The sequence below is a fragment of the Microcaecilia unicolor genome, chromosome 7, assembly GCF_901765095.1.
Source record: "Microcaecilia unicolor chromosome 7, aMicUni1.1, whole genome shotgun sequence".
NCBI lineage: Eukaryota > Metazoa > Chordata > Amphibia > Gymnophiona > Siphonopidae > Microcaecilia > Microcaecilia unicolor.
Window position 1 is genome coordinate 97686314 of NC_044037.1, and position 25807 is coordinate 97712120.

General features: G+C 49.2%; 1 protein-coding gene across 3 annotated transcripts in view; it reads left to right on the forward strand.

The window, feature by feature from the left end:
- The first annotated feature begins 4883 nt into the window (after positions 1 to 4883).
- ENOX2 (ecto-NOX disulfide-thiol exchanger 2) overlaps positions 4884 to 25807 on the forward strand; it is a 363942-nt gene continuing 343018 nt past the window's right edge. For 2 of the 3 annotated variants that reach the window (XM_030209543.1, XM_030209545.1), the window contains exon 1: positions 4886 to 5225. In XM_030209543.1, the coding sequence (XP_030065403.1) occupies positions 5189 to 5225 (37 nt within the window). In that variant the 5' untranslated portion in view covers positions 4886 to 5188. Of the gene's footprint in view, positions 5226 to 25807 lie in introns of all 3 variants that reach the window. The other variant, XM_030209544.1, reaches the window with a different exon arrangement.

Here is a 25807-nt window from a genome sequence, read left to right on the forward strand (position 1 = left end):
GCAGGCCTCAATTTGCGGCTCCTATGTGGCCAGGGCGTGCCTGACTATGGTGCAGCGGGCTTTCCCCTCGGATCTTTCCTTGAGGGCTGATTGGCCGGCCCTGGAATCGGGCTTAGCCTATTTGGCAGACTTGCTGTATGATGTCTTGAGGGCCTCAGCGAAAGGCATGGCTCAATCTCTGCGCGGCGGTGGCTTTGGCTGAAACATTGGTCTGCTGACCACGCCTCTAAATCCCGCCTGGCTAGATTGCCTTTTAAAGGCAAGCTGCTCTTTGGGGTCGAGCTGGACAAAATCGTGACCGATCTCGGCACGTCTAAGGGCAAGAAGTTACCAGAGGTCAGGGTTCGGGCTAGTACTCGCCCTGGTACCTCCAGAGGACGGTTTCAGGAAGCCCGTCGGTACCGCCCGGGCAGGTCGGGCTCCTCTGCCCCCTCTTCCTTCAAGAGGAACTTCTCCCCCAAGCAGCATTCCTTTCGCAGAGACCGCCGTCCCGGAGGTGCTCCCTCCGGTCCTCCCCCAGGGTCTCGTGCCCAATGACGGGGCCTTGGTCCACGCCCCAGTGCAGATTGGAGGACGGCTGTCCTCGTTTATGGGCGAGTGGACCACAATAACTTCAGACGCTTGGGTGCTGGAAGTCATCAGAGACGGCTACAAGCTAGAGTTCTGCCGACCCTTAAAAGACGGGTTTGTACTTTCTCCCTGCAAGTCTCCGGTCAAAGCTGTGGTAGTGCAGCAGACCTTGAACAATCTGATCCGCCTGGGGGCGGTCGTTCCGGTGCCAGAAAATCAGCTTGGCAAGGGATGTTACTCCTTTTTCTTTGTGATACCAAAGAAAGGAGGTTCTGTACGGCCTATCCTCGACCTCAAAGGGGTCAATTGGGCCTTGAAAGTTCGGCACTTTCGCATGGAGACCCTCCGCTCTGTTATAGCGGCAGTGAAGGCAGGAGAGTTCCTGGCATCCTTGGACATCAAGGAAGCGTACTTGCATATTCCCATCTGGCCTCCTCATCAACGCTTTCTGCGTTTTGCAGTACTGGGCCGACACTTCCAGTTCAGAGCCCTCCCGTTCGGGTTGGCTACTGCTCCGCGGACCTTCTCCAAAGTAATGGTGGTCATCGCGGCCTTCCTGAGGAAGGAAGGAGTTCAAGTCCATCCTTATCTGGACGACTGGTTGATCCAAGCCCCCTCTTATGCAGAGTGCGGCAAAGCTGTGAACCGGATGGTTGCTCTTTTGAGCTCCCTGGGGTGGATCATCAACTGGGAGTAAAGCCAGCTGCGCCCGACTCAGTCCCTGGAGTATCTGGGAGTTCGATTCGACACCCAAGTGGGCAGTGTGTTCCTGCCAGACAATCGGTTTGTCAAGTTTCAGGCTCAGGTGGACTAGTTCCTAGTAGCCTCTCCTATTCGGGCTTGGGACTACGTGCAGCTGTTGGGCTCTATGACGGCCACGATGGAAGTAGTGCCCTGGGCCAGGGCTCATATGAGACCACAACAACAATCTCTGCTGCTGCGCTGGACTCCGATGTCGGAGGATTATGCTGTGCGCCTTCCCTTGGACCCAGCAGTGCGCAAGGCGCTGAGCTGGTGGACGCAGACAGACAAGTTGTCTGCAGGAATGCCTCTGGTGACCCCGGAGTGGATTGTCGTCACGACAGACGCCTCTTTGATGGGCTGGGGAGCCCACTGCTTGGGAAGGACAGCGCAGGGGCTCTGGTCTCCTGCAGAGGCAAGTGGTCTATCAACCTCCTGGAACTCAGAGCCATTCGGTTGGTGTTGTTGGAGTTCATCCCGGTACTGGTGTTGAAGCCTGTACGGGTCCTGTCGGACAATGCCACGGCTGTGGCCTATGTCAACCGCCAGGGAGGTACCAAGAGCGCCCCTCTAGCCAAGGAGGCCATGAATCTATGCCAGTGGGCGGAAGCGAACCTGGAACAGCTGTCAGCGGCCCACATTGCCGGAGTCATGAATGTCAAGGCGGACTTTCTCAGTCGCCATACCTTGGAGCCCGGAGAGTGGCAGCTATCTGCTCAGGCGTTCTTGGGCATCACGAAGCGCTGGGGCCAGCCGAGCCTAGATCTGATGGCGTCATCGGCCAATTGTCAAGTGCCGCGCTTTTTCAGCAGAGGACGGGACCCTCGATCCCTGGGAGTAGATGCTCTTCTTCAACAGTGGCCGACACAAGAGCTTCTCTATGTGTTCCCGCCCTGGCCCATGTTGGGCAGGGTGCTAGACCGGGTGGCAAAGCATCCCGGCAGGGTAATCCTGGTGGGTCCGGATTGGCCCAGACGTCCCTGGTATGCGGACTTGATCAGGCTCTCAGTCGGCGATCCTCTGCGGCTGCCAGTGGAGCAGGGCCTGTTTCATCAGGGTCCCGTGGTGATGGAGGATCCCTCCCCCTTTGGTCTTACGGCCTGGCTATTGAGCGGCAGCGTCTGAGAAAGAAGGGCTTCTCAGACAAGGTCATCGCCACTATGCTGAGAGCGAGGAAGCGCTCTACTTCTACTGCTTACGCCAGGGTTTGGCGTATCTTTGCAGCGTGGTGTGAAGCAGGCTCACTTTCTCCCTTCACTGCTCCAATTTCTTCAGTGTTGGCGTTCCTGCAAGAAGGTCTGGACATAGGCCTGTCGCTCAGTTCCATGAAAGTTCAGGTAGCGGCTCTGGCTTGCTTCAGGGGCCGCCTGAAGGGTGCTTCCCTGGCTTCGCAGCCAGATATGGTGCGCTTTCTCAAGGGAGTTAATCACCTGCGCCCTCCTCTGCACTCAGTGGTGCCTGCGTGGAATCTCAACCTGGTGCTAAGAGCATTGCAGAAGCCGCCTTTTGAACCCTTGTCGAGGGCATCTCTGAAAGACCTGACGTTGAAAGCAGTCTTTTTGGTGGCTATCACTTCAGCCAGAAGAGTTTCCGAGCTCCAGGCACTCTCATGTCGAGAGTTTTTTCTGCAGTTCACTGAGGCAGGAGTGACTATTCGCACAGTGCCTTCCTTCCTGCCCAAGATTGTTTTTCGCTTCCATGTGATTCAGCAGCTCTGTCTCCCTTCCTTTCGTAGGGAGGTCTACCCAGAGGAATACTCTGCTCTCAATTTCTGGATGTGAGACGAGTCATCATCAGATACTTGGAAGTGACCAATGATTTCCGGAAATCGGATCATCTGTTTGTCCTGTTTACAGGTCCTCGTAAGGGTCTGCAGGCTTCTAAGCCTACAGTGGCAAGATGGGCAAGGAAGCCATTGCAGCGGCTTGGGTGGCCGCAGGGAAGGCCCATACCTTTGCCAGGCATTACCGCTTGACTGTGGCTGCTCGGGCGGAGGCCCGGTTTGGAGCTTCAGTGTTGCGGTCAGGGATTTCTATGTCCCGCCCTGGGTGAGTACTGCTTCGGTACATCCCACCAGTCTATGGATTGATCAGCTTGATGATATGGAAGGTAAAATTATGTATCATACCTGATAATTTTCTTTACATTAATCATAGCTGATCAATCCATAGCCCCTCCCAGATATCTGTACTGTTTATATTCTGGTTGAATTTTAGGTTCAAGTTTAGCCTTCAGTTACTTCAGGAGGACTTCGTGTTCAAGTTCTTCTTTCACTTGGATTCTTCAAGAGTTGAGACGAGTTTGTGTTACAGTGAGCTGCTGCATTCCTCTCCCCTCCGTTTTACGGGCTGGATTGAGATTTAAATTCTGCCGGCACTCCCTCCCGCTTCGTGCGGCTGTAGGGCAGCTTTGTACCCCTCCCGCTTCGGCGGTGTTAGGGTCAGTCAGCTCCTCCCGCGGTTGCGGTTGCAGGATAAGCCAGATCCCCCCGCATCGGCGGGTGTGGTGTCCCTCCCCCGCTCCGCGGGGATGAGCTGGACGGATTCCCCTCCCCCACTTGTGTGGGGATGAGCTGGGTTAATTCCCCTCCCCCGTTTCGGCGTTGGTGAGCTGGGCAGAGTGTCCCTTCGTGGGTGTAATTCTCTAAGTGCTGAGTCCTGCGGATGGAGCTTTGATATCGACATACTGAGGAGTTTCCGGCAGCACATGACCACATATAGGGAGGCAAAAGTTTGCTCTCTATCTCCACCTGCTGGTAGATGGACACAACCCACCAGTCTATGGATTGATCAGCTATGATTAATGGAAAGAAAATTATCAGGTATGATACATAATTTTACCTTTATTTTTATTATTTTGACTTATGAAAACCATTTGTCCCTGAAACATGGTCAAAACAGAACAATCTACTTGTACAAAAGAGATGAGGTGAAGATGTGCCCCAATGAAATGAGAGTTTAAGTATATTCCTTCCCAAAGCTGATTACAACAACAGTTAAGATAAACCCATCAGTAAACAGGATATCGTCACTGAAATTTGGCCATGTATTACTGTATTGCATAGACCAGTGTAAAAAAATTAGAGCAAAATAAACTTTATTAGTGCTGTTTTTACCAGCTACAATAATTTTTTAAGTTGTTAGTGATATTAAATTTTATTTATTTCATGATATTTATATCTATTTATTTGCTGCATTTGTACCCCACATTTTCCCACCTATTTACAGGCTCATTATATTACAAAAGGTATAATTATAAACAGAGTAAGAGCTTTCAAATAAATTAAAAAGCTGTCAAGTAAAAACAACGTTTTGTCCTTTACCTTTAAAGGCACTGCCTATCCAACTGGAATAGCTTTTATTTTTAATAACTTTATCACTTTTGACTTTTTACAGGACCACACATAGGCAGTTTCTTACTTCTAATAATCTTTAGCTATTGTTTTGGGTGAATGAAAATGGCGGCAAGCTCCGCCTACTGTCTTCAACCCATACAACGGGGTAGATAGGCCGATCACCCCGTTTCGTGTGTTCTCAATCTAACCTCCTTGGTTTTAGCCTATTCCAAGGAGGTTTACGCAGCTCGATCCGGCCTCAACTTCCGTCACAAGATTGAAAGAGAGGTTCGGTCGTTAAGGAAGCATACGCAACTGTCTTCACTGCTTTTAGCTGTAGTGTACGTGCGAATTTTCTTCAGCTTCCGTGTTGACAGGTGTCGATTTAACATTATTTCGTTTGGAAAAAAAAAAAAAAAAGAAGCTATTTTGTAGTGGAACAAATTTCATGTTCCCTAGTACTTTGTTTGTAAGCGAGAGCATATCTTTTGCTAAAGTGATATTGGAGAGTCGAAGGAGTTTGGGACTGCGAGGAACCGCGGGATGTACACCCGGCAACGGCTCAGCAGAGACGCTGGAGGTGAGACCTGCCCCGAGTTGTAGTGTTCTGATCAACATTTTTAAGATGATTATTATTGCTTTGCTCCAACCTTGTATGGCAGATGAATGATTATCAGAGTTGTCAGTTCACTTTGTTCACAGGTTTTTCCCTCGTCGGTAAATAAAAGTGAAATGTAAGACGCCACCACTGGTGACCTTAAATTCTGTGAGCAGGAGCGCAATGACGGATCTGGGCTTCTGGGCAATAAGGGTCATGCCCCCCCTACCGGGGGGGGGGGGTGGAGTCTTAAATATCTCTATCCCCCCAGCTCCAGCATCTCTCGTCCCTTCCCCCTCTCCAGATACATCTCTCCCCCCCCCATGCAACATCTCTCCCTCTCATTCTTTCACCCTCCCCCGTGTGCACAATCTCTGTACCCTCTTTCTACAGCTCCACCATCTCTGCCCTTGCCCCACAACCAGGTCCAACATCTCTGCCTTCCTCAGGTCCAACAATTTTCTCCTTTGGAGGCCAGCATCTCCCCATCTCTCCTCCATCCCTTGCCTCCCTCCTTGCGTTTACCTCAAAAGTTCCTTTCTCCATATAGGGCCTAGGTATAGGCGGTCTGCCACAGACTGGAACCTTCTCTCCACCATAGCCCGCCCTTGCAGAAGCAAGAATTCACATTAGAAAAGGGCGAGCCGCAGCAGCGAGAGAGTTCTGGTTAGTGGAGAAAGCCTATGCCGACCCTGTGTACAGGGTTGCCAGCCCCAAACGAGCCGTAAACCTGCCCAAAAACCGCCCGTAGCCAATCCCTGTCTCCCGCGTCACCGAACCCCGCCCCTGCATCACCTAGCCCTGCCCCCTACGTCATCCCTGACGTCAACCCGACCCCTGAATGGCTTCTATTGATCCAATTTGGACCAATAGAAGCCCCGGAAAAGCTTCTATTGGATCGAATTGGACCAATAGAAGGCCCGGAAAAAAACCGCCGAACTCGCACAGCGGCGACGGGAAAACCGCCCAAAAAACCGCATCCTGTGGCCGGCGAAATTTTCCCGCCGCCGCTGGCGAAAACCCGCCCAATTGGGTGATAAAACTGCCCACCTTGCAACTTTGTCCTGTATGGAGAAAATAACTTTTGAGATGCAGGGGAGGGGTTGAGAGAGAGGGGGAGTGCCAGGTCCGGGGAAGGAGGGGAGAGAGAGGGGGGCCCAGTACCACCTCCTCCCATGACCAACAACTGCCTTGTGCCCTCGGTCTGCCCGATACCTAGGTGTTTTACTTAGTGCAGAATATTCTGCACTATCTAAAGACCTAGGAGGATTAGGAGAGGAACATACATTATGAATTTATTTTTTTTAAATGAAAACATAACTACACAGTAAAACAATAAACATGTCATATCAAAAGACATATATAAAAACATTAGTAAAAAAGGCCCGTTTCTTAACGCAATGAAACGGGCGCTAGCAATGTAATGAGTTCCTGCCATTAATGTTTCCAAGGTTGTATTCTGAATATAATTGTTGTTTACATGTGTAAGATTTCTTTATATACAATATTTTTTGTGTAAACTGTGTTACAATGTGGTAAAAGTTTTCCTTGTTCAGGCCCTTCAATCAGTTTAACAATCACATCAGAAGAGCTCCATACTCGTCAGAATGCAACATACAGTTGCCCATGTGAGAGACTGAGAGTGACAGTGTGTTTTACAGACAGTGTAAGAGAGAGATACACAGAGTGATTTAGTGTGTGTGTGTGATGTCTGTGTGTGTGAGTGACAAAGTGATTAAATATTTGTCTTCCCTTCCGTTCTGTGCACTTGCCTCACCTGATGTTCATACCTCCCTGTATATGATTGTTTGTTAGAGATTCAATCCATTTCCCTTCTCCAAGTTCCGTTCTGTCTGATTGGTTCTTCGTTGACAGTGAGAGCCAATGAAACGCTGAACTACAGACTTACGAACCCTACACTGCCACAGTGCCACGGAGTCAGCTTCAGAATGTTGGAGGTGCTTTTTATTATATAGGATAAGGGGTCCTTCCAACTAGGTTGTGTTGGGCAGCTGCTGCAGTAAAAATCCTGTGTTAACTGCCTAATACCAGAGTGGGCGAGATCTTGGCATAGAATGGATGGGTGAAGATGGAGCTAGTGCACGGTTCAGTACTGTCATGACTGATGATAGCGCCGCTTCATTTACCGCCACATCAAGAGGAGGTGGTAAGTGGAGTTGTGCTACTGGCAGTAAAACAGCGCAGCTGCTGTCAAACCAAGATCTACAGCAGCACTCCAGCCTGTACTGCTTTCTTGACGCTCCCTAATATAAGAATAGCAATACTGGATCAGACCAACAATCCATCTAGCTCAGTTTCCTGCTTCCAACAGTAGCCAGCCCAGATGACAAGTACCTCAATCATATCCCCCCCTCAGCCGTCTCCTTTCCAAACAAAGAGCCCTAACCTCTTAGCCTTTCTTCATATGAGAGACATACCATCCCCTTTATCATTTTGGTCGCTCTTCTTTGATTCTTTTCTGATTCTGCTATATCTTTTATGAAATTCGACGACCAGAATTCAATTCTCAAGGTGTAGTTACATCGTGGAGTGATACAGAGGCATTATAATATTCTTGGTCTCATTTACTATCCGTTTCCTAATAATCCTAGCATCCTGTTTGCTTTTTTGGCTGCCGCCTCACACTGGGCAGAATATTTAATTGTATTGTCTACAGTGACACCTAGGTCTTTTTCTTGGCATCACTTTGCATTTGTCCACATTAAATTTCATCTGCCATTTGGATGCCCAGACTTCCAGTTTCCTATAGTCTTCCTGCAGTTTTTCACAGTCCGCACGTGGTTTGACAATTTTGAATAGCTTTGTGTCATTTTGCAAATTTAGCCACCTACATGTCTTTTTTTCGATTTCCAGATTATTTATCTGTTAAATAGCACCAGTCCCAGTACAGATCCCTGTGGCTCTCCACTATTCACCCTCCTCCATTGAGAAAAATGGCCATTCCATATCATCAAGCTGATCAATCCATAGACTGGTGGGTTGTGTCCATCTACCAGCAGGTGGAGATAGAGAGCAAACTTTTGCCTCCCTATATGTGGTCATGTGCTGCCGGAAACTCCCCAGTATGTTCTCTATCTCAGCAGGTGGTGGTCACACACAGCAGCAGCTCTGGCTAGGCCTCCAAGCCTAATCCTTAGGTTTTGTTGAGGCCTGGGGTTGAGGGCTCTTTTGAGCAAGTGCAAACCTGGTGGTGCCAGGTCCCTCCTTTTCTCCCCCCTCCCGCTGGCTCCGTTTAAAAAAAAAAAAAAAAAAAAATATTTTTAAACGTCTTTAAAGGCGTTTAATTCGACGTTTCTTTAAACGTTCATTGCAGCTACTCACTGGGACACCAGTTCGTTACAGCTCGGAGCGGCAAGCAGGTAATATTACCTTTTTATAGCGGGCAGGGGGTTCCCCGATTCTTCTCCTCGTGGCAATGGCGTCGGAGGGCGAGGGCGCAAAGGGTCGCTCCCCGGATCGCTGGAGCGCTTCTAGAGGGGATGCGGGGGTTTTACAACCTGATTCGCCCTTGATGGGTGATAGTTTAGTGACCGATGAATGTCCCGGTCGTTCCTCCGGCGTGGCGGTTTTTTCCCGCCATAAACGCCCATCCCCCGCTCCTCGCCTCCGCCATCTTGGCCGGCCACGCGGCTCGGACGGCTTCTTCGGGGCCGCCTTTGAGGTTGGAGACATTAATGCCATGAACGCCCTTAATTTGGGCGACGGCACAAAAGCGGCTAAAGTTAAGCGCCGTTCTTCCCGCGCGGCTCCTTCACGGAGTTTCGCGCCGGACGCCATTTTGGATGCGCAGCATGTCTCTCCCCCGCTATTGCGAGCGCCGGTTGAGAGTGCGTCTAGGGCTGTTGCCCAGGCTGCGGAAGTGCACAGTCTGGGGGGTTTCTCCCCCGAGTTTGTTTTGCTGCTGCATCAGGCTTTCCTCATGCAAAACGCTGCCCCTGCTCCCTCTTCTGATAAAGAGGTTGAGGTTCCCAGAGGTAAACGCCCTCGGGTTGATTTCCAGGCCTTGGAGGACTTTTGTCTCCTCCGATGTAGATGAGGGCAGCGTGTCTGAGGTCTCCCAACGATCCTTTGCGGATTCCTTGGAGGAGATAGATCCCCGCTCGGATGGAGCGGATGACCCCTCGGCAGCGCGGCTTTTTAGCCCAGAGGATTTGCCCAACCTGTTGTTACAGGCCATGGACACTTTGAAGATTTCCTCTCCGGAGGACGTCTCTCCCTCAGCCCCTGTTGGCTCTGCCATTATGCTGGGGACGAAGCGCCCGCCTAGAACCTTCCACGTGCATGGTGCCATGCACACCTTAATTGCGGCTCAATGGGATGTCCCGGAAACGAGCCTTAAAGTGGCTAGGGCTATGTCCCGCCTCTATCCTTTGGCTGTGAGTGAACGTGAGGCCTATCTGTGGCCTACCGTGGATTCTTTAATCACTGCGGTGACTAAGAAAACGGCGTTGCCGGTGGAAGGTGGCACGGCCCTAAAGGACGCCCAAGACAGAAGATTGGAGGCGGCCTTAAGGTCGTCCTTGGAGGCAGCTGCTTTAAGTTTGCAGGCCTCAGTTTGCGGCTCCTATGTGGCCAGGGCGTGCCGGACTATGGTGCAGCGGGCTTCCCCCTCGGATCATTCCTTGAGGGCTGATTGGCCGGCCCTGGAATCGGGCTTAGCCTATTTGGCAGACTTGCTGTATGATGTCTGGAGAGCCTCAGCTAAAGGCATGGCTCAGACAGTCTCTGTGCGGCGGTGGCTTTGGCTGAAACATTGGTCTGCTGACCACGCCTCTAAATCCCGCCTGGCTAGATTGCCTTTTAAAGGCAAGCTGCTCTTTGGGGTCGAGCTGGACAAAATCGTGACCGATCTCGGCACGTCTAAGGGCAAGAAATTACCAGAGGTCAGGGCTCGGGTTAGTACTCGTTCCGATACCTCCATACCGCCCGGGCAAGTCGGGTTCCTCTGCCCCCTCTTCCTTCAAGAGGAATTTCTCCCCCAAGCAGCATTCCTTTCGCAGAGACCGCCGTCCCGGAGGTGCTCCCTCCGGTCCTCCCCCAGGGTCTCGTACCCAATGACGGGGCCTTGGTCCACGCCCCAGTGCAGATTGGAGGACGGCTGTCCTCGTTTCTGGGCGAGTGGACCACTATAACTTCAGACGCGTGGGTGCTGGAAGTCATCAGAGACGGCTACAAGCTAGAGGTCTGCCAACCCTTAAGAGACGGGTTTGTACTCTCTCCCTGCAAGTCTCCGGTCAAGCTGTGGTAGTGCAGCAGACCTTGGACAACCTGATCCGCCTGGGTGCGGTCGTTCCGGTGCCAAAAAATCAGATTGGCAAGGGACGTTACTCCATTTACTTTGTGGTTCCAAAGAAAGGAGGTTCTGTCCGGCCTATCCTCGACCTCAAAGGGGTCAATCGGGCCTGGAAAGTGAGGCACTTTCGCATGGAGACTCTCCGCTCTGTTATAGCGGCAGTGAAGGCAGGAGAGTTCTTGGCTTCCTTGGACATCAAGGAAGCGTACCTGCATATTCCCATCTGGCCTCCTCTCCAACGCTTTCTGCGTTTTACAGTCCTGAGACGACACTTCCAGTTCAGAGCCCTCCCTTTCGGGTTGGCTACTGCTCCGCGGACCTTTTCCAAAGTAATGGGGGTCATAGCGGCCTTCCTGCTAAAGGAAGGAGTACAAGTCCATCCTTATCTGGACGACTGGTTGATCCGAGCCCCCTCTTATGCAGAGTGCGGCAAAGCTATGGACCGGGTAGTTGCTCTTTTGAGCTCCCTGGGATGGATCATCAACTGGAAGAAGAGCCAGCTGCGCCCGACTCAGTCCCTGGTGTATCTGGGAGTTCGATTCGACACCCAAGTGGGCAGAGTGTTCCTGCCAGACAATCGGATTGTCAAGCTTCAGGCTCAGGTGGACTAGTTCCTAGTAGCCTCTCCTATTCGGGATTGGGACTACGTGCAGCTGTTGGGCTCTATGACGGCCACGATGGAAGTAGTGCCCTGGGCCAGGGCTCATATGAGACCACTACAGCTATCTCTGCTGCTGCGCTGGACTCCGATGTCGGAGGATTATGCTGTGCGCCTTCCCGTGGACCCAGCAGTGCGCAAGGCGCTGAGCTGGTGGACGCAGACAGACAAGTTGTCTGCAGGATTGCCTCTGGTGACCCCGGAGTGGATTGTCGTCACGACAGACGCCTCTTTGATGGGCTGGGGAGCCCACTGCTTGGGAAGGACAGCGCAGGGGCTCTAGTCTCCTGCAGAGGCAAGTGGTCTATCAACCTCCTGGAACTCAGAGCCATTCGGTTGGTGTTATTGGAGTTCATCCCGGTACTGGTGTTGAAGCCTGTACGGGTCCTGTCGGACAATGCCACGGCTGTGGCCTATATCAACCGCCAGGGAGGTACCAGAGCGCCCCTCTAGCCAAGGAGGCTATGAGTCTTTGCCAGTGGGCGGAAGCGAACCTGGAACAGCTTTCAGCGGCCCACATTGCCGGAGTCATGAATGTCAAGGCGGACTTCTCAGTCGCCATACCTTGGAGCCCGGAGAGTGGCAACTATCTGCTCAGGCGTTCTTGGACATCACGAAGCGCTGGGGCCAGCCGAGCCTAGATCTGATGGCGTCATCGGCCAATGGCCAAGTGCCGCGCTTTTTCAGCAGAGGACGGGACCCTCGATCCCTGGGAGTAGATGCTCTTCTCCAACAGTGGCCGACACAAGAGCTCCTCTATGTGTTCCCGCCCTGGCCCATGTTGGGCAGGGTGCTAGACCGGGTGGCAAAGCATCCCGGCAGGGTAATCCTGGTGGGTCCGGATTGGCCCAGACGTCCCTGGTATGCGGACTTGTTCAGGCTCTCAGTCGACGATCCTCTGCGACTGTCAGTGGAGCAGGGCCTGTTACATCAGGGTCCCGTGGTGATGGAGGATCCCTCTCCCTTTGGTCTTACGGCCTGGCTATTGAGCGGCAGCGTCTGAGGAAGAAGGGCTTCTCAGACAAGGTCATCGCCACTATGCTGAGAGCGAGGAAGCGCTCTACTTCTACTGCTTACGCCAGGGTTTGGCGTATCTTTGCAGCATGGTGTGAAGCAGGCTCACTTTCTCCCTTCACTGCTCCAATTTCTTCAGTGTTGGCGTTCCTGCAAGAAGGTCTGGAGAAAGGCCTGTCGCTCAGTTCCCTTAAAGTCCAGGTAGCGGCTCTGGCTTGCTTCAGGGGCCGCCTGAAGGGTGCTTCCCTGGCTTCGCAGCCAGATGTGGTGCGCTTTCTCAAGGGAGTTAATCACCTGCGCCCTCCTCTGCACTCAGTGGTGCCTGCGTGGAATCTCAACCTGGTGCTAAGAGCATTGCAGAAGCCGCCTTTGGAACCCTTGTCGAGGGCATCTCTGAAAGACCTGACGTTGAAAGCAGTCTTTTTGGTGGCTATCACTTCAGACAGAAGAGTTTCCGAGCTCCAGGCGCTCTCATGTCGAGAGCCTTTTCTGCAGTTCACTGAGGCAGGAGTGACTATTCGCACAGTGCCTTCCTTCCTGCCCAAGATTGGTTCTCGCTTCCATGTGAATCAGCAGCTCTGTCTCCCTTCCTTTCGTAGGGAGGACTACCCAGAGGAGTACTCTGCTCTTAAATATCTGGATGTGAGACGAGTCATCATCAGATACTTGGAAGTGACCAATGATTTCCGGAAATCGGATCATCTGTTTGTCCTGTTTGCAGGTCCTCGTAAGGGTCTGCAGGCTGCTAAGCCTACAGTGGCAAGATGGGTCAAGGAAGCCATTGCAGCGGCTTATGTGGCCGCGGGGAAGGTGCCGCCTATCCAGCTGAAGGCTCACTCCACGAGAGCTCAGGCGGCCTCGATGGCAGAGGCCGGATCCGTCTCCTTGGAAGAGATATGCAAGGCGGCAACGTGGGCTTCGGCTCATACATTCTCCAAGCATTACCGTTTGACTGTGGCTGCACGGGCGGAGGCCCGGTTTGGAGCTTCAGTGTTGAGGTCAGGGATTTCTATGTCCCGCCCTGGGTGAGTACTGCTTCGGTACATCCCACCAGTCTATGGATTGATCAGCTTGATGATATGGAAGGTAAAATTATGTATAATCATACCTGATAATTTTTTTTCCATTAATCATAGCTGATCAATCCATAGCCCCTCCCAGATATCTGTACTGTTTATATTCTGGTTGAATTTTAGGTTCAAGTTTAGCCTTCAGTTACTTCAGGAGGACTTCGTGTTCAAGTTCTTCTTTCACTTGGATTCTTCAAGAGTTGAGACGACTTTGTGTTACAGTGAGCTGCTGCATTCCTCTCCCCTCCGTTTTACGGGGCTGGATTGAGACATAAATTCTGCCGGCACTCCCTCCCGCTTCGTGCGGCTGTAGGGCAGCTTTGTACCCCTCCCGCTTCGGCGGTGTTAGGGTCAGTCAGCTCCTCCCGCGGTTGCAGGATAAGCCAGATCCCCCCGCATCGGCGGGTGTGGTGTCCCTCCCCCGCTCCGCGGGGATGAGCTGGACGGATTCCCCTCCCCCACTTGTGTGGGGATGAGCTGGGTTAATTCCCCTCCCCCGTTTCGGCGGTGGTGAGCTGGGCAGAGTGTCCCTTCGTGGGTGTAATTCTCTAAGTGCTGAGTCCTGCGGATGGAGCTTTGATATCGACATACTGAGGAGTTTCCGGCAGCACATGACCACATATAGGGAGGCAAAAGTTTGCTCTCTATCTCCACCTGCTGGTAGATGGACACAACCCACCAGTCTATGGATTGATCAGCTATGATTAATGGAAAGAAAATTATCAGGTATGATTATACATAATTTTACCTTTAATCCTACCCTCTTTTTTTTTTTGTCCAATAACAAATTCCTAATCCATAGAAGGACATTGCTTCCTATCCCATGACTTTTTTAAATTTTCTCAGGAGTCTCTCATGAGGAACTAACATGAGAGAGAGCTTCCAGTTTCACTCCTACCATCCCTGTGCCATTGTAGCTCCCCTCTTACCTTTAAACTCTGCCTCCTGGCCATAATTCCACCTCCCCCACCCCAAGCACACTTCCCCCTCACACTCGTAGTCTGATCCTCCTCCACTTCTCCCAGGTCATACCTGTAGAAATCATTGGTGGTAGAGTGGTTCCTAGGTGGCAGGGATCCTCCACTATCATCTAGGTCAGCACTGGCCTTCAAAATAGCACCTCAGCCCCCTAGCAGTATTTATTTCCAGGTGCTTGATATACCACACAAGATCTGAACATGGCTCCTGCGTGGTTTATTTATTTATTTATTTATTGCATTTGTATCCCACATTTTCCCACCTATTTGCGGGCTCAGTGTGGTATACAATACATTGTTAATAATGGAAATACAATTTGTCACAGTATGATTATGGGTTACATTGTGAAGAGTTATGGGAAGACAGAGTCAAAGTCAAAATATCATTTGGGAATAGAACAATGGAGTGTAACAATGGGGAAATGATAGGGCGATAGAACAATAGCAAGAGAACATTAGGGTATAACAATTTTGTCCGTGGGTAGAGTTTTAAGTGTGGTGAAAGTATGGGGGAAGAGAATTCAGAAGAGAGTGTATTGATGCATTTCTATTAGTGTGTATGGATTTCATGTGTTTTGATCCTTGCAGTAAATTTTCTTAAAGAGATGAGTCTTCAATAGTTTGCGGAAGTCGGTTAATTCGTAGATCGTTTTCAGGTTGCGTGGTAGTGTATTCCAGAATTGCGTGCTCATATAAGAGAAGGTTGATGCATGCAGTACTTTGTATTTTATGCCTTTGCACTTAGGGAAGTGGAGATTGAGGAAAGTTCGGGATGATCTTTTAGCGTTTCTGGGTGGCAGGTCTATTAAATCAGACATGTATGTAGGGGCTTCACCGTGAATGATTTTGTGAACTAATGTGCATACTTTAAAGGTGATGCGTTCCTTGAGTGGGAGCCAGTGTAGTTTCTCACGTAAGGGTTTTGCAGTTTCATATTTTGGTTTTCCGAAGATGAGTCTGGCTGCTGTGTTCTGGGCTGTTTGAAGTTTCCTCAGTATTTGCTCTTTGCAGCCTTCGTATAGTGAGTTGCAGTAGTCCAGATGACTTAGGCCCAGATACATTAAAGACATTGGTAATTCCCGTTCCCTACCGATTCCATAGCGAATCGGTAGGGAACGGGAATGCATCAACGATAGGGAATGCAAATGAGCTACTCGTTGTAGCTCACTTGCATTCTCTAGTCCTTCGGTACCTGAGTCGGAGAATCGGGACGTCCCTTTAGATTAGGCTCCTCTTCCTGGTCTCTTCAGCCAATCAAAGCGGGCTTAGCTGGCTGTTGTCAGCGAAACGCGCTCTGATTGACTGAAGAGACCAGGAAGAGGAGCCTAATCTAAAGGGACGTCCCGATTCTCCGGCAACCAGGAAAACATAAAGGTTTGCTGTGGAGGGGCGACGAAGACAAAATAGAAGGGGGGAAAAAACACCAGCGCCGGCAGAGCTAAAAAAAAATGCGAAAAAAAAGACGTCTCTCAGAAGCGCAGGGAGAGTACGTCCTTAAAGGACGCCCCTCACATGCGCTCCCTGCTTTTTTTTTTTTTCTTTTTTACCTTTTTTGGGGGCCCTTTTCCTTTCCGATTCCCTCACAGGAGCCCTAACAAGAGGTCAGACATCTCGTTAGGGTTCCTACGGTAAGGGAATCGGAAAAACGGTAGTGCATCTCATTATAATGGGCTGCAACGGTAGTGCATCTCATTATAATGGGCTGCAACGGTAGTGCAGCTCATTATAATAGCTTTTCAATCATTTGCATTCCGTTTTCGTTGCCTGCTACCGTGGCAGGGAAAATGCCCTTAGTGCATGCCCAGGGTGAACTACTTGCGTTTTAAACTGGCTGGAACCAGTTTAAAACGCAAGTTGTGGGCTCGTTAGGTTTTGTGCATCTGGGCCTGAGTACGAGTGATTGCACTAGGCTGCAGAAGACAGATCTTGGAAAGAATGGTCTTATTCTTTTCAGTTTCCACATGGAGTAGAACATCTTTTTGGTTGTGTTATTCGCGTGAGTCTCAAGTGTTAGGTGGCGGTCTATAGTAACTCCAAGGATTTTTAAAGTTTCTGAGATTGGCAGATTTAGTTTAGGTGTGTTAATAGCGGTAAATTTATTCGTGTTGTATTGGGAGGTAAATATGAGGCATTGAGTTTTTTCTGTGTTCAGTTTCAATCGGAATGCATCTGCCCAGGTGTTCATGATGTGTAGACTTTGGTTGATTTTGTTGGAGATTTCATTAATGTCTTGTTTGAAAGGAATATATATCGTTACATCATCGGCATATATGTATGGGTTAAGGTTATGGTTTGATAGGAGTTTTGCCAAGGGGACCATCATTAGGTTGAAAATAGTTGGCGAGAGGGGGATCCCTGCGGTACTCCACACTCAGGTGTCCATGCAGCAGACGTAGTTGAATTTGATGTGACCTGATATGAGCGTAAGGTTAAGAACCCCTTGAACCAGTTTAGGACATTGCCTCCGATGCCAAAATATTCAAGTATGGTCAACCATATCAAAGGCACTTGACATGTCAAATTGTAAGAGGAGTATATTGGTGCCGGTTGCAATCATTTGTTTAAATTTGGTCATTAGGGTAATTAATACTGTTTCAGTGCTGTGATTTGACCGGAATCCTGATTGGGCATCATGCAGTATTGAGAACTTGTTGAGATAGTTTGTGAGTTGTTTGGTTACCATCCCTTCGGTTATTTTGGTTATTAGTGGTATAGATGCTACTGGTCTGTAGTTAGTTATTTCGCTTGCGTTTTTCTTTGTGTCTTTGGGTATTGGGGTGAGTAAAATTTTTCCTTTTTCCTTAGGGAAAAGTCCGTTTTGTAGCATGAAGTTCACGTGGTTCGTTAGGTCTATTATGAATTGTTGAGGAGCTGATTTCATGAGGTTGTTTGGGCAGATATCTAGTTTGCATTGGGATTTGGCGAATCTTTTGAGCGTTTTAGAGATGAGGTCCTCTGACAGTAATTCGAATTCGGTCCAGATCCTGTCTGCTGGATATATTCCGTCTTCTGGGTCTAGACAGTTTAGGAGTGTGGCGTATTCAGTAGGGCTGGTGGGTATTTTAAATCGTAGTTGTATGATTTTCTCCTTGAAGTATTTCGCGAGGTCGTCGACCCCTGGTATATCTTTGCTGTTGTTTGTTTGTAACTGGTGTGGTGTCTAGCAACTTATTTACAAGGTAGAAGAGTTTGTGTACAATACTAAAATCAATTCTCGTGGGGAGGAAACAGGAGGAAGGGATGGACAACAGAATGTAGATCACCCAAAAGCTTCAGTAAACAAAAAAGACTTGAGCAGGTTTTTTGAACTTGGGATAAGAGATCTCTGAATGAAGCAGTGGGGGAAGTGAGTTCCAAAGAGAAGTGAGCAGGCCAGGGGTCCAGAGCAGAGGAGGAGGGATTCAGAGATTTGACTATCTAAAGTACAGTTGCACTAGATGGAAGGTTAAAAGAAGACCAGGTAGCAGTGAGGGTTGTGGTGGTGGAGGAGAAGGACAGAGAAGGGAAGCAGGAGAGTGAAGGAGAGCTTGAAAATGGCAACGGACTAGAGTGATATACAGTCTTGGCAGAAGGTGAGGGGGAAGTAGGTAGTGAAGGTGCAATAGACTATCATAGGCTCCATTTTTGTCATACAGGCTGCAGCAAGGTCGTCTAACAGGAGGAGAGCAGTTGGATCATAAGATGGTTTCGCAGTGAAACGTTCAGCAGTGAGAGAGCCCTTGTAGTGAAGTGAACGAGCATTAATGAGGCCAATATGAAGGGAAGGTAGAGGAGGAGCCACTGGGAAAGGAGTAAGCATATGAGAAGCCGGTCGAGGACAGAAAACTGCATGCCTACGAGTACTAATGTGTACCGGAATAGGGTGCGCTGCAGGGAAGCCTGCTAGCGAAATGGCAGATGATGGCATAGTGATAGCATAGGTAGAGAAAGAAGGAAGAAATAAAATAAAGGAGAGAAGGAATGAAAAAAAAAAAAACACACAGGGACTGGCCACGAGGCTCCAAAGGAATGCACAAGGAGTACGACCTGATCCTTAGGTGCGCTCTTTCGACTTGTTTCCCTGGTGCAAGTGCCTGGAGAGTGAGTTCTTGAAATAGCCGAGAAGAAGTGACATCGCCTTGCAGAATATGCAGGAGAGGGTTAGCACAGGAGACTAAAAGCACAGTGAGGAATCTGCAGAGAGAAAGAAAAGCAAATAACCTCCCAAGGTTACCGCTAGGGGTCTGTGGCACCGTTTTGGAGGATAATGCAGACCTGGGCAGCAATAGAGGGGATTGCTGTCACCTGGGAACTACTGTACCGTCAATGATTCCTATAGATATGACTTTGGAGGGGTGGCGGGGGGATTGCGCTTGAGGGGGTGGGGTTTAAAAGTGGGGGGAGCTTGAACGATGGGGATCACTGGGAGAGGATCAGGAGCTCTTTCTAGTGTCAAGGAGAAGGATAGGGTACACTTTGGGGTGGGGATGTGGTTAGATGGGCCACTGCAGCAGTTGTCACTTGTTTGTATTCCATTTATTTATGCTGGGGCATACCATATTTCCTACAGTGGCAACATGGTTCTTCTGCAATATTGGCTACTGCTGGTAAGGCAGTATGCTGTGGTGCAGTAACCTTTTGCCCTGTGTGGTAAATGTAGGACATACCCATTGCATTTTCTGCGCGTTAATTTTAATGTTAATGTGATATCTGTAAAACCTGTATCCCTTTAGTAAAAGGGCCCCAAAGTGCACAGAGCTGCCCAGTGATGCTCCAAGGCCATTAAAATAGCCTCCAAACATATTCTTGATCAATTTTAAGTTTCACATTCTGATCTTACCAGTGTTACCTGTTTTTGGTTTTATATCTTGATATACCCATCTTTTGAACCACAAATAAACATACAATCACCTTTATTATTTTCTTGTGTTCACCTTTCTACAGTGAACACTCCAATTTTTTTAGTTCAGAGGACATGCAAGCATAAATTTAGCCACACAAGTAGGTGATAGCATCAAACATTTCCTTGTCAACAGCAGATGAATCCATTAACTGATGGGTTGTATCCGACTACCAGCAGGTGGAGATAGAGAACACTGAAGAACCACAGTGACCCTAGGATGGCTAGTCCCATCTGCCTTCAGTATTTCTCTGTCTCCCAGCAGGTGTGGACGTAGCTTGATCAGCTCCCGGATTTCTGCCTGGGGTGGCTCCTGTGCTTTGCCAGTTGATCAGAGGTGTTGTTGCTGGTGGTGCTACCCAGTCTTTTGCGTTGAGTGCCATACGTATGATTATCTCCCAGTTGGTGAGATGTCATATGTGTGTGCCCGATGCAAAGAGCTCCTAGACCTCAGAGAGCGTGTTTATTCTGTCGAGGCTAGAGTAGCAGATTTGGTAGAGATGAGGGAGATAGAGAAATGCATAGAGGTCCCACCTCCAGTCAGGTAGCCTCTGTGCTACCTTGAAGGAGGGAGGTCTCCCAGAAGGTGAAGTAGGAAGTACTCCTGTAGCCAGGACCTACCCACCAGAAGATGTACTATCCTCTCGCGCCAAGGATATATCTTCAATGGCTGACTGGGGGGAAAAGGTTAGAACAGCTGTCATACTTGGCGATTCAATCATTAGGAATGTAGATAGCTGGGTGACTGGTGGACGGGAGGATCGCCTGGTGACTTGCCTACCTGGTGCGAAGGTGGCGGACCTCACGTGGCACCTAGACAGGATTTTAGATAGTGTTGGGGAGGAGTCGACTGTCTTGGTGCATGTGGGTACGAATGATATAGGAAAATGTGGGAGAGAGGTTCTGGAAGCCAAATTTAGCCTTTTAGGAAGAAAGCTCAAATCCAGATCTTCTAGGGTGGCATTTTCTGAAATACTACCCATTCCACACGCAGGCCCCAAGAGGCAGGCAGAGCTCCGGAGTCTCAATGCGTGGATGAGACGATGGTGCAGAGAGGAGGGTTTTAGATTTGTTAGGAACTGGGCAACATTCTGGGGAAGAGGGAGCCTATTCCGAAACGATGGGCTCCATCTTAACCAGGGTGGGACCAGGCTGCTGGCGTCGGCATTCAAAAAAGAGAGAGAGCAGCTTTTAAATTAGATATGAGGGAAAGGCCGACAGTTGCACAACAGCGCATGGTTCGGGATAAGGTATCTTGCAAGGATACCTCACAAACAGGGAAGATAGGGTTTCTGGATAGTGAGGTTACACAAGAGACCGTGGTGAGCCAGGTGCCCTTAAATACAACTAAAGATCAGACAAAAGATGGCAAATCAATAGTGTCAAGCACTAAGCATCATGCAAATAGGAACAACAAACATATTCTGAAATGTCTTTATACAAATGCTAGGAGTCTAAGAAATAAGATGGGAGAGTTGGAATATATTGCACTAAATGAAAAATTGGACATAATAGGCATTACTGAGACCTGGTGGAAGGAGGATAACCAGTGGGACACTGTCATACCGGGGTACCAAGTATATCGTAGTGATAGGGTGGACCGGACTGGTGGAGGGGTAGCATTGTATATTAATGAGAGCCTTGACTCAGATAGATTACAAATTCAGCAGGCCACAAATCACACCTTTGAATCATTGTGGGTTGAAATTCCATGTATGATTAATTTGTTTATTAAATTTCAATTTTACACGTATACAAACTTGTTCAGAAAAATTGGAAATATTGAGGTTACAAAATTAAGAAGAAATATATCATTTTTATAAACTTTCCTCAAACCAATACAAGTCCACAATGAGGAGTTCAAAATTCAACATCATTGAAGATTATTACTAAGAAATAAACTTGATTTCAAAAGAGTAGAAAAGGTGTACAGTGGACACTATATTTCAATTTCAAACATTATTACTAGTTGGAGTAACTATTCCAACTGTCCTTCTAGATGTAATAAATGTCTCAAGTTGGGATGGATCATGAAACACAAATTTTTCGGACTGGTAGGTGACTAGACATTTGCATGGAAATTTTAAAAAGAAAGTTGCTCCCAGTTGAATCGTTTCTTGCTTCTTCTGAAGAAATCTTTTCCGGCGCACCTGTGTTTCCTTCGATACATCAGGATATACACTAATTTTTAAACCCTTGAAAAGTTTTTCAGGATTTTTATAAAATTGAAATTCCATGTATAAAGGGGAAAAGGACGGTGATAGGAGTGTACTACTGTCCGCCTCGCCAGGATTAGCAGGTAGACGCAGAAATGATAAAAGAAATCAGAGATACAAACAAAATGGGCAATGCGATAATAATGGGTGACTTAATTATCCAAATATAGACTGGGTAAATGTAACATCGGGACACGCTAGAGACGTACAATTCCTTGATGAAATCAAGGACAGCTTTATGGCGCAGCTGGTGCAGGAGCAGATGAGAGAAGGAAAAATTCTAGACTTGGTCCTTAGTGGAGTGCATGATCTAGTGAGGGACGTTATGGTACTGGGGCCGCTTGATAACAGTGATCATAATATGATCGGTTTTGATATCAACATTGAAGTAACTATACATAGGAAGTCAAATAAGTTAGCATTTAACTTTAAAAAAGGAGACTGTGATAGAATGAGAAGAACAGTAAAAAAAAAAAACTTAGAGGGGCAACTGAGAGGGTAAAAACTGTACAACAGGCATGGATGCTGTTCAAAAGTACCATCCTAGAGGCCCAGGCCAAACATATTCCGCGAATTACAAAAGAAAGACAGAAGTCCAAAAGGCAGCTGGCGTGGTTGAAAAGTGAGGTGAAGGAAGCTATTAGGGCTAAAAGAAACGCCTTCAGAAAATGGAAGAAGGAACCGTCTGAAAATAACAAGAAGCAACATAAGGAGTGTCAAAGCAAATGCAAGGCACAGATAAAGAAGGCCAAGAGGGAGTACGAAAAAAAGATAGCATTAGAGGCAAAAATACATAGTAAAAAATTTTTTCAGTATATTAAAAGCAGGAAGCCAGCAAGAGAATCGGTTAGGCCGCTGGATGACCACTACTACTACTATTTAGCATTTCTATAGCGCTGCTAGGGTTACGCAGCGCTGTACAAGTTTAGCATGGGGAAGGACAGTCCCTGCTCAAGAGAGCTTACAATCTAAAGGTTACAAACTATGTAGTCAGTGTAGGTAACTTACAACTTAGGTAGTCAATGTAGGTAGCTTACAATCTAAAGGTTATAAACTATATAGTCAGTGGAGGTGACATGAATGGGGAAGGTGGTTAGGCCCCAAAAGCAAGGGAGAAGAGATGGGCTTTGAGTAAGGACTTGAAGATGGGCAGGGAGGGCGCATGGCATATGGGCTCGGGAAGTCTGTTCCAGGCATAAGGTGATGCGAGGCAGAAGGGGTGGAGTCTGGAGTTAGCGGTGGTAGAGAAGGGTACAGATAGTAGTGATTTGTCCTGAGAGCGGAGGTTACGGGTGGGAACATACGGGGAGAGGAGGGTAGAGAGGTAAAGGGGGGCTGCAGATTGAGTGCACTTGAAGGTCAATAGGAGAAGCTTGAACTGTATACGGTAGCGGATCGGGAGCCAGTGAAGCGACTTGAGGAGAGGGGTGATATGAGAGTATCGATTCACGCGGTAGATAAGACGTGCGGCGGAATTTTGAACAGATTGAAGGGGATAGATGGCTAAGCGGGAGGCCAGTGAGAAGAAGGTTGCAATAGTCAAGACGAGAGGTAACGAGCGAGTGGACGAGGGTTCGGGTGGTCTGTTCAGAGAGGAATGGGCGAATTTTGCTAATATTAAAGAGGAAGAAGCGACAGGTTTTAGCTGTCTGCTGGATATGGGCAGAGAAGGAGAGGGAGGAGTCGAAGATGACTCCGAGATTGCGGGCTGAAGAGATGGGGAGGATGAGGGCGTTGTCAACAGAGACGGAAAGTGGGGGAAGAGGAGAAGAGGGTTTGGGTGGAAAGACAAGGAGCTCGGTCTTTGCCATGTTCAGTTTCAGATGCCGGTTGGACATCCAGGCAGCGATGTCAGAGAGGCCAAAGTTTCGGCCTGAGTTTCGACTGTGATGTCGGGAGTGGAGAGATAAAGCTGAGTGTCATCAGCATAGAGATGGTACTGGAAACCATGTGATGAGATCAGCGAGCCCAGGGAAGAGGTGTAGATCGAGAAAAGAAGCGGTCCAAGGACAGATCCTTGAGGAACCCCAACAGAGAGCGGGATGGGGGTGGAAGAAGAGCCATTAGAAAATACTCTGAAGGTGCGTTGGGAAAGGTACGAAGAGAACCAGGAGAGGACGGAGCCCTGGAACCCGAATGAGGACAGTGTGTCAAGAAGTAAATTATGATTAACGGTGTCAAAGGCGGCCGATAGGTCGAGGAGGATGAGGATGGAATAGTGACCTTTGGATTTGGCAAGGAACAGGTCATTGCAGACTTTAGAGAGTGCTGTTTCTGTCGAGTGTAGTGGGCGAAAGCCAGATTAAAGCGTATGGAGGACGGCCTGAGAGGAGAGGAAATCGAGGCAGCGGCTGTGGACAGCGCATTCAAGTAATTTGGAGAGGAAGGGTAGAAGAGAGATGGGGCGGTAGTTGGAGGGACAGGTGGGGTCAAGTGAAGGTTTTTTGAGAAGTGGTGTGACTACAGCATGCTTGAAGGTGTCAGGGACAGTAGCAGTGGAGAGAGAGAGGTTGATGATGTGACAGATTGAGGGGATAACTGTAGGAGAGATGTTGTTAAGCAGGTTGGTGGGAATGGGATCAGAGGAACAGGTGGTGCACAGAGGAAGAAAGAAGGTGAGCAGTGTCCTCTTTGGTGATCTCAGGGAAGGAGGAGAAGGAGGCCAGGTTGGGTTGGTTGAGGGAGTGGGTTAAGAAGTCACAGGGAGGAGAAGGCTTGGAAGTGAATTCAAGGTTTATCTTCTGCACTTTATCGTGGAAGTAATCAGCTAGTGTTTGAGGAGAGAGTGAAGGGGGGGGGGTGGGAGCGGAGGGCACTTTAAGTAGGGAGTTGAGGGTGGCAAAGAGGCGACGAGGGTTGGAGCCAAGAGAATTGGTTAGTTGAGAGTAATATTCCTGTTTGGCAAGGAATAGGGAGGACTGGAAGGAGGAAAGCATGAATTTGTAATGGGTGAAGTCTGGCAGGGTGCGAGATTTCCTCCAGAGTCGTTCAGCAGATCGGGAGCAGGAGCGAAGGTGACGGATGCAAGGGGTTAACCAGGGCTGAGGATTAATGCGCTTAGTGGGGCGAGAGACAGAAGGTGCTAGGGTGTCCAGGGCAGTGGAGAGAATTTCATTGTAGGTAGAGACAGCCGTGTTGACAGATTCAGAAGATGAGATGGAAGGGAAGAGATTGGAGATGTGAGAGGATGGGTAGGGGGGTCGACAGCTTGGAGATTCCTGAAGGCAGTGGTTATAGTTGGGCGAGGTTGAGGGGGAGGGTGGTGAAGTTTTCAGGGTGATTAGGTGATGATCTGAGATTGGAAGGACTGAGATGCAGAAGTTGGAAGGTGAGCAGGAAGAGAAGAGAACGAGGTCAAGACAATGGCCATTACGGTGAGTAGGGATGGTAGAGCATAGTTGGAGGTTAAAGGAGGATGTCAGAGAGAGGAATTTAGAAGCGTAGGAGTTGGATGGGTTGTCAACGTGAATATTAAAATCACCAAGAATGAGGGATGGAGATGAGGGATCAAGAAAGACGGTGAGCCAAGCGTCGAAGTCAGCAAGGAATGAAGAGAGGGGCTTATCAGGGGCGGTAGATGACTGCAACTCTGAGTGGAGTCGGGTAGAATAGCCGGATGGCATGAGTTTCTAAGGATGAGAAGCAGTGAGACTGTGGCAGGAGGAGGGGTTGGAAACTACAGGAGGGTGAGAGAAGAAACCCAACGCCTCCACCGCGTGCATCTGGGCGGGGAGTATGGGAGAAAAGATATCCTCCATGGCATAGGGCTGCGATTGAGGCAGTGTTGTTAGGGGTCATCCAGGCTTCAGTTAAAGCAAGCAGTTGAAGGGAACGGGAGATGAATAAATCGTGGGTGAAGGAGAGTTTGTTGCATACTGAGTGGGCATTCCATAGGGCACACGAGAAGGGGAGGGAAGCGGGGGGGGGGGGGGGGGGGAGAAGGGGAATAGGGATGAGATTGGAGGCATTCTGGGACCGGTTACGTGGATATGGAGAGGAGAGGTGAGGGGGACCTGGATTGGGATTGATGTCCCCTGCGGAAAATAGGAGAAGGAGTAAGAGAGTGCGGAGGAGGGTGGGGGAGGAGGGTCGACGAAGATGATGAAGACGGGATGTGTTAAGGAGGAATGGGGATGGGTTAATGGTGGGGAGGAAGTGTAGAAGGTTGAGAGCTAGGAATGATGAGGGGGGCAGGAGAGCTGGGGAGTGGATGGGAGGGGACAAGGGTGGACAATGAGTTCCTGAGGTAGACAGTGGAGGGGGAGGGAGGAAGATGTTAGGAAGGGACAGGGCGATGAAGAGGATGTGTATAGGGGCCATATATAGGGCTAAGTTGGATGCGGATAAAGGTGATAGGAGTAGAGGAGGAAGGCAGGAAGGCTAGGACTGGGACAGCAGGCAACAGCTAAGGCGTAGGGAGTGATAGTGTCTGGAGG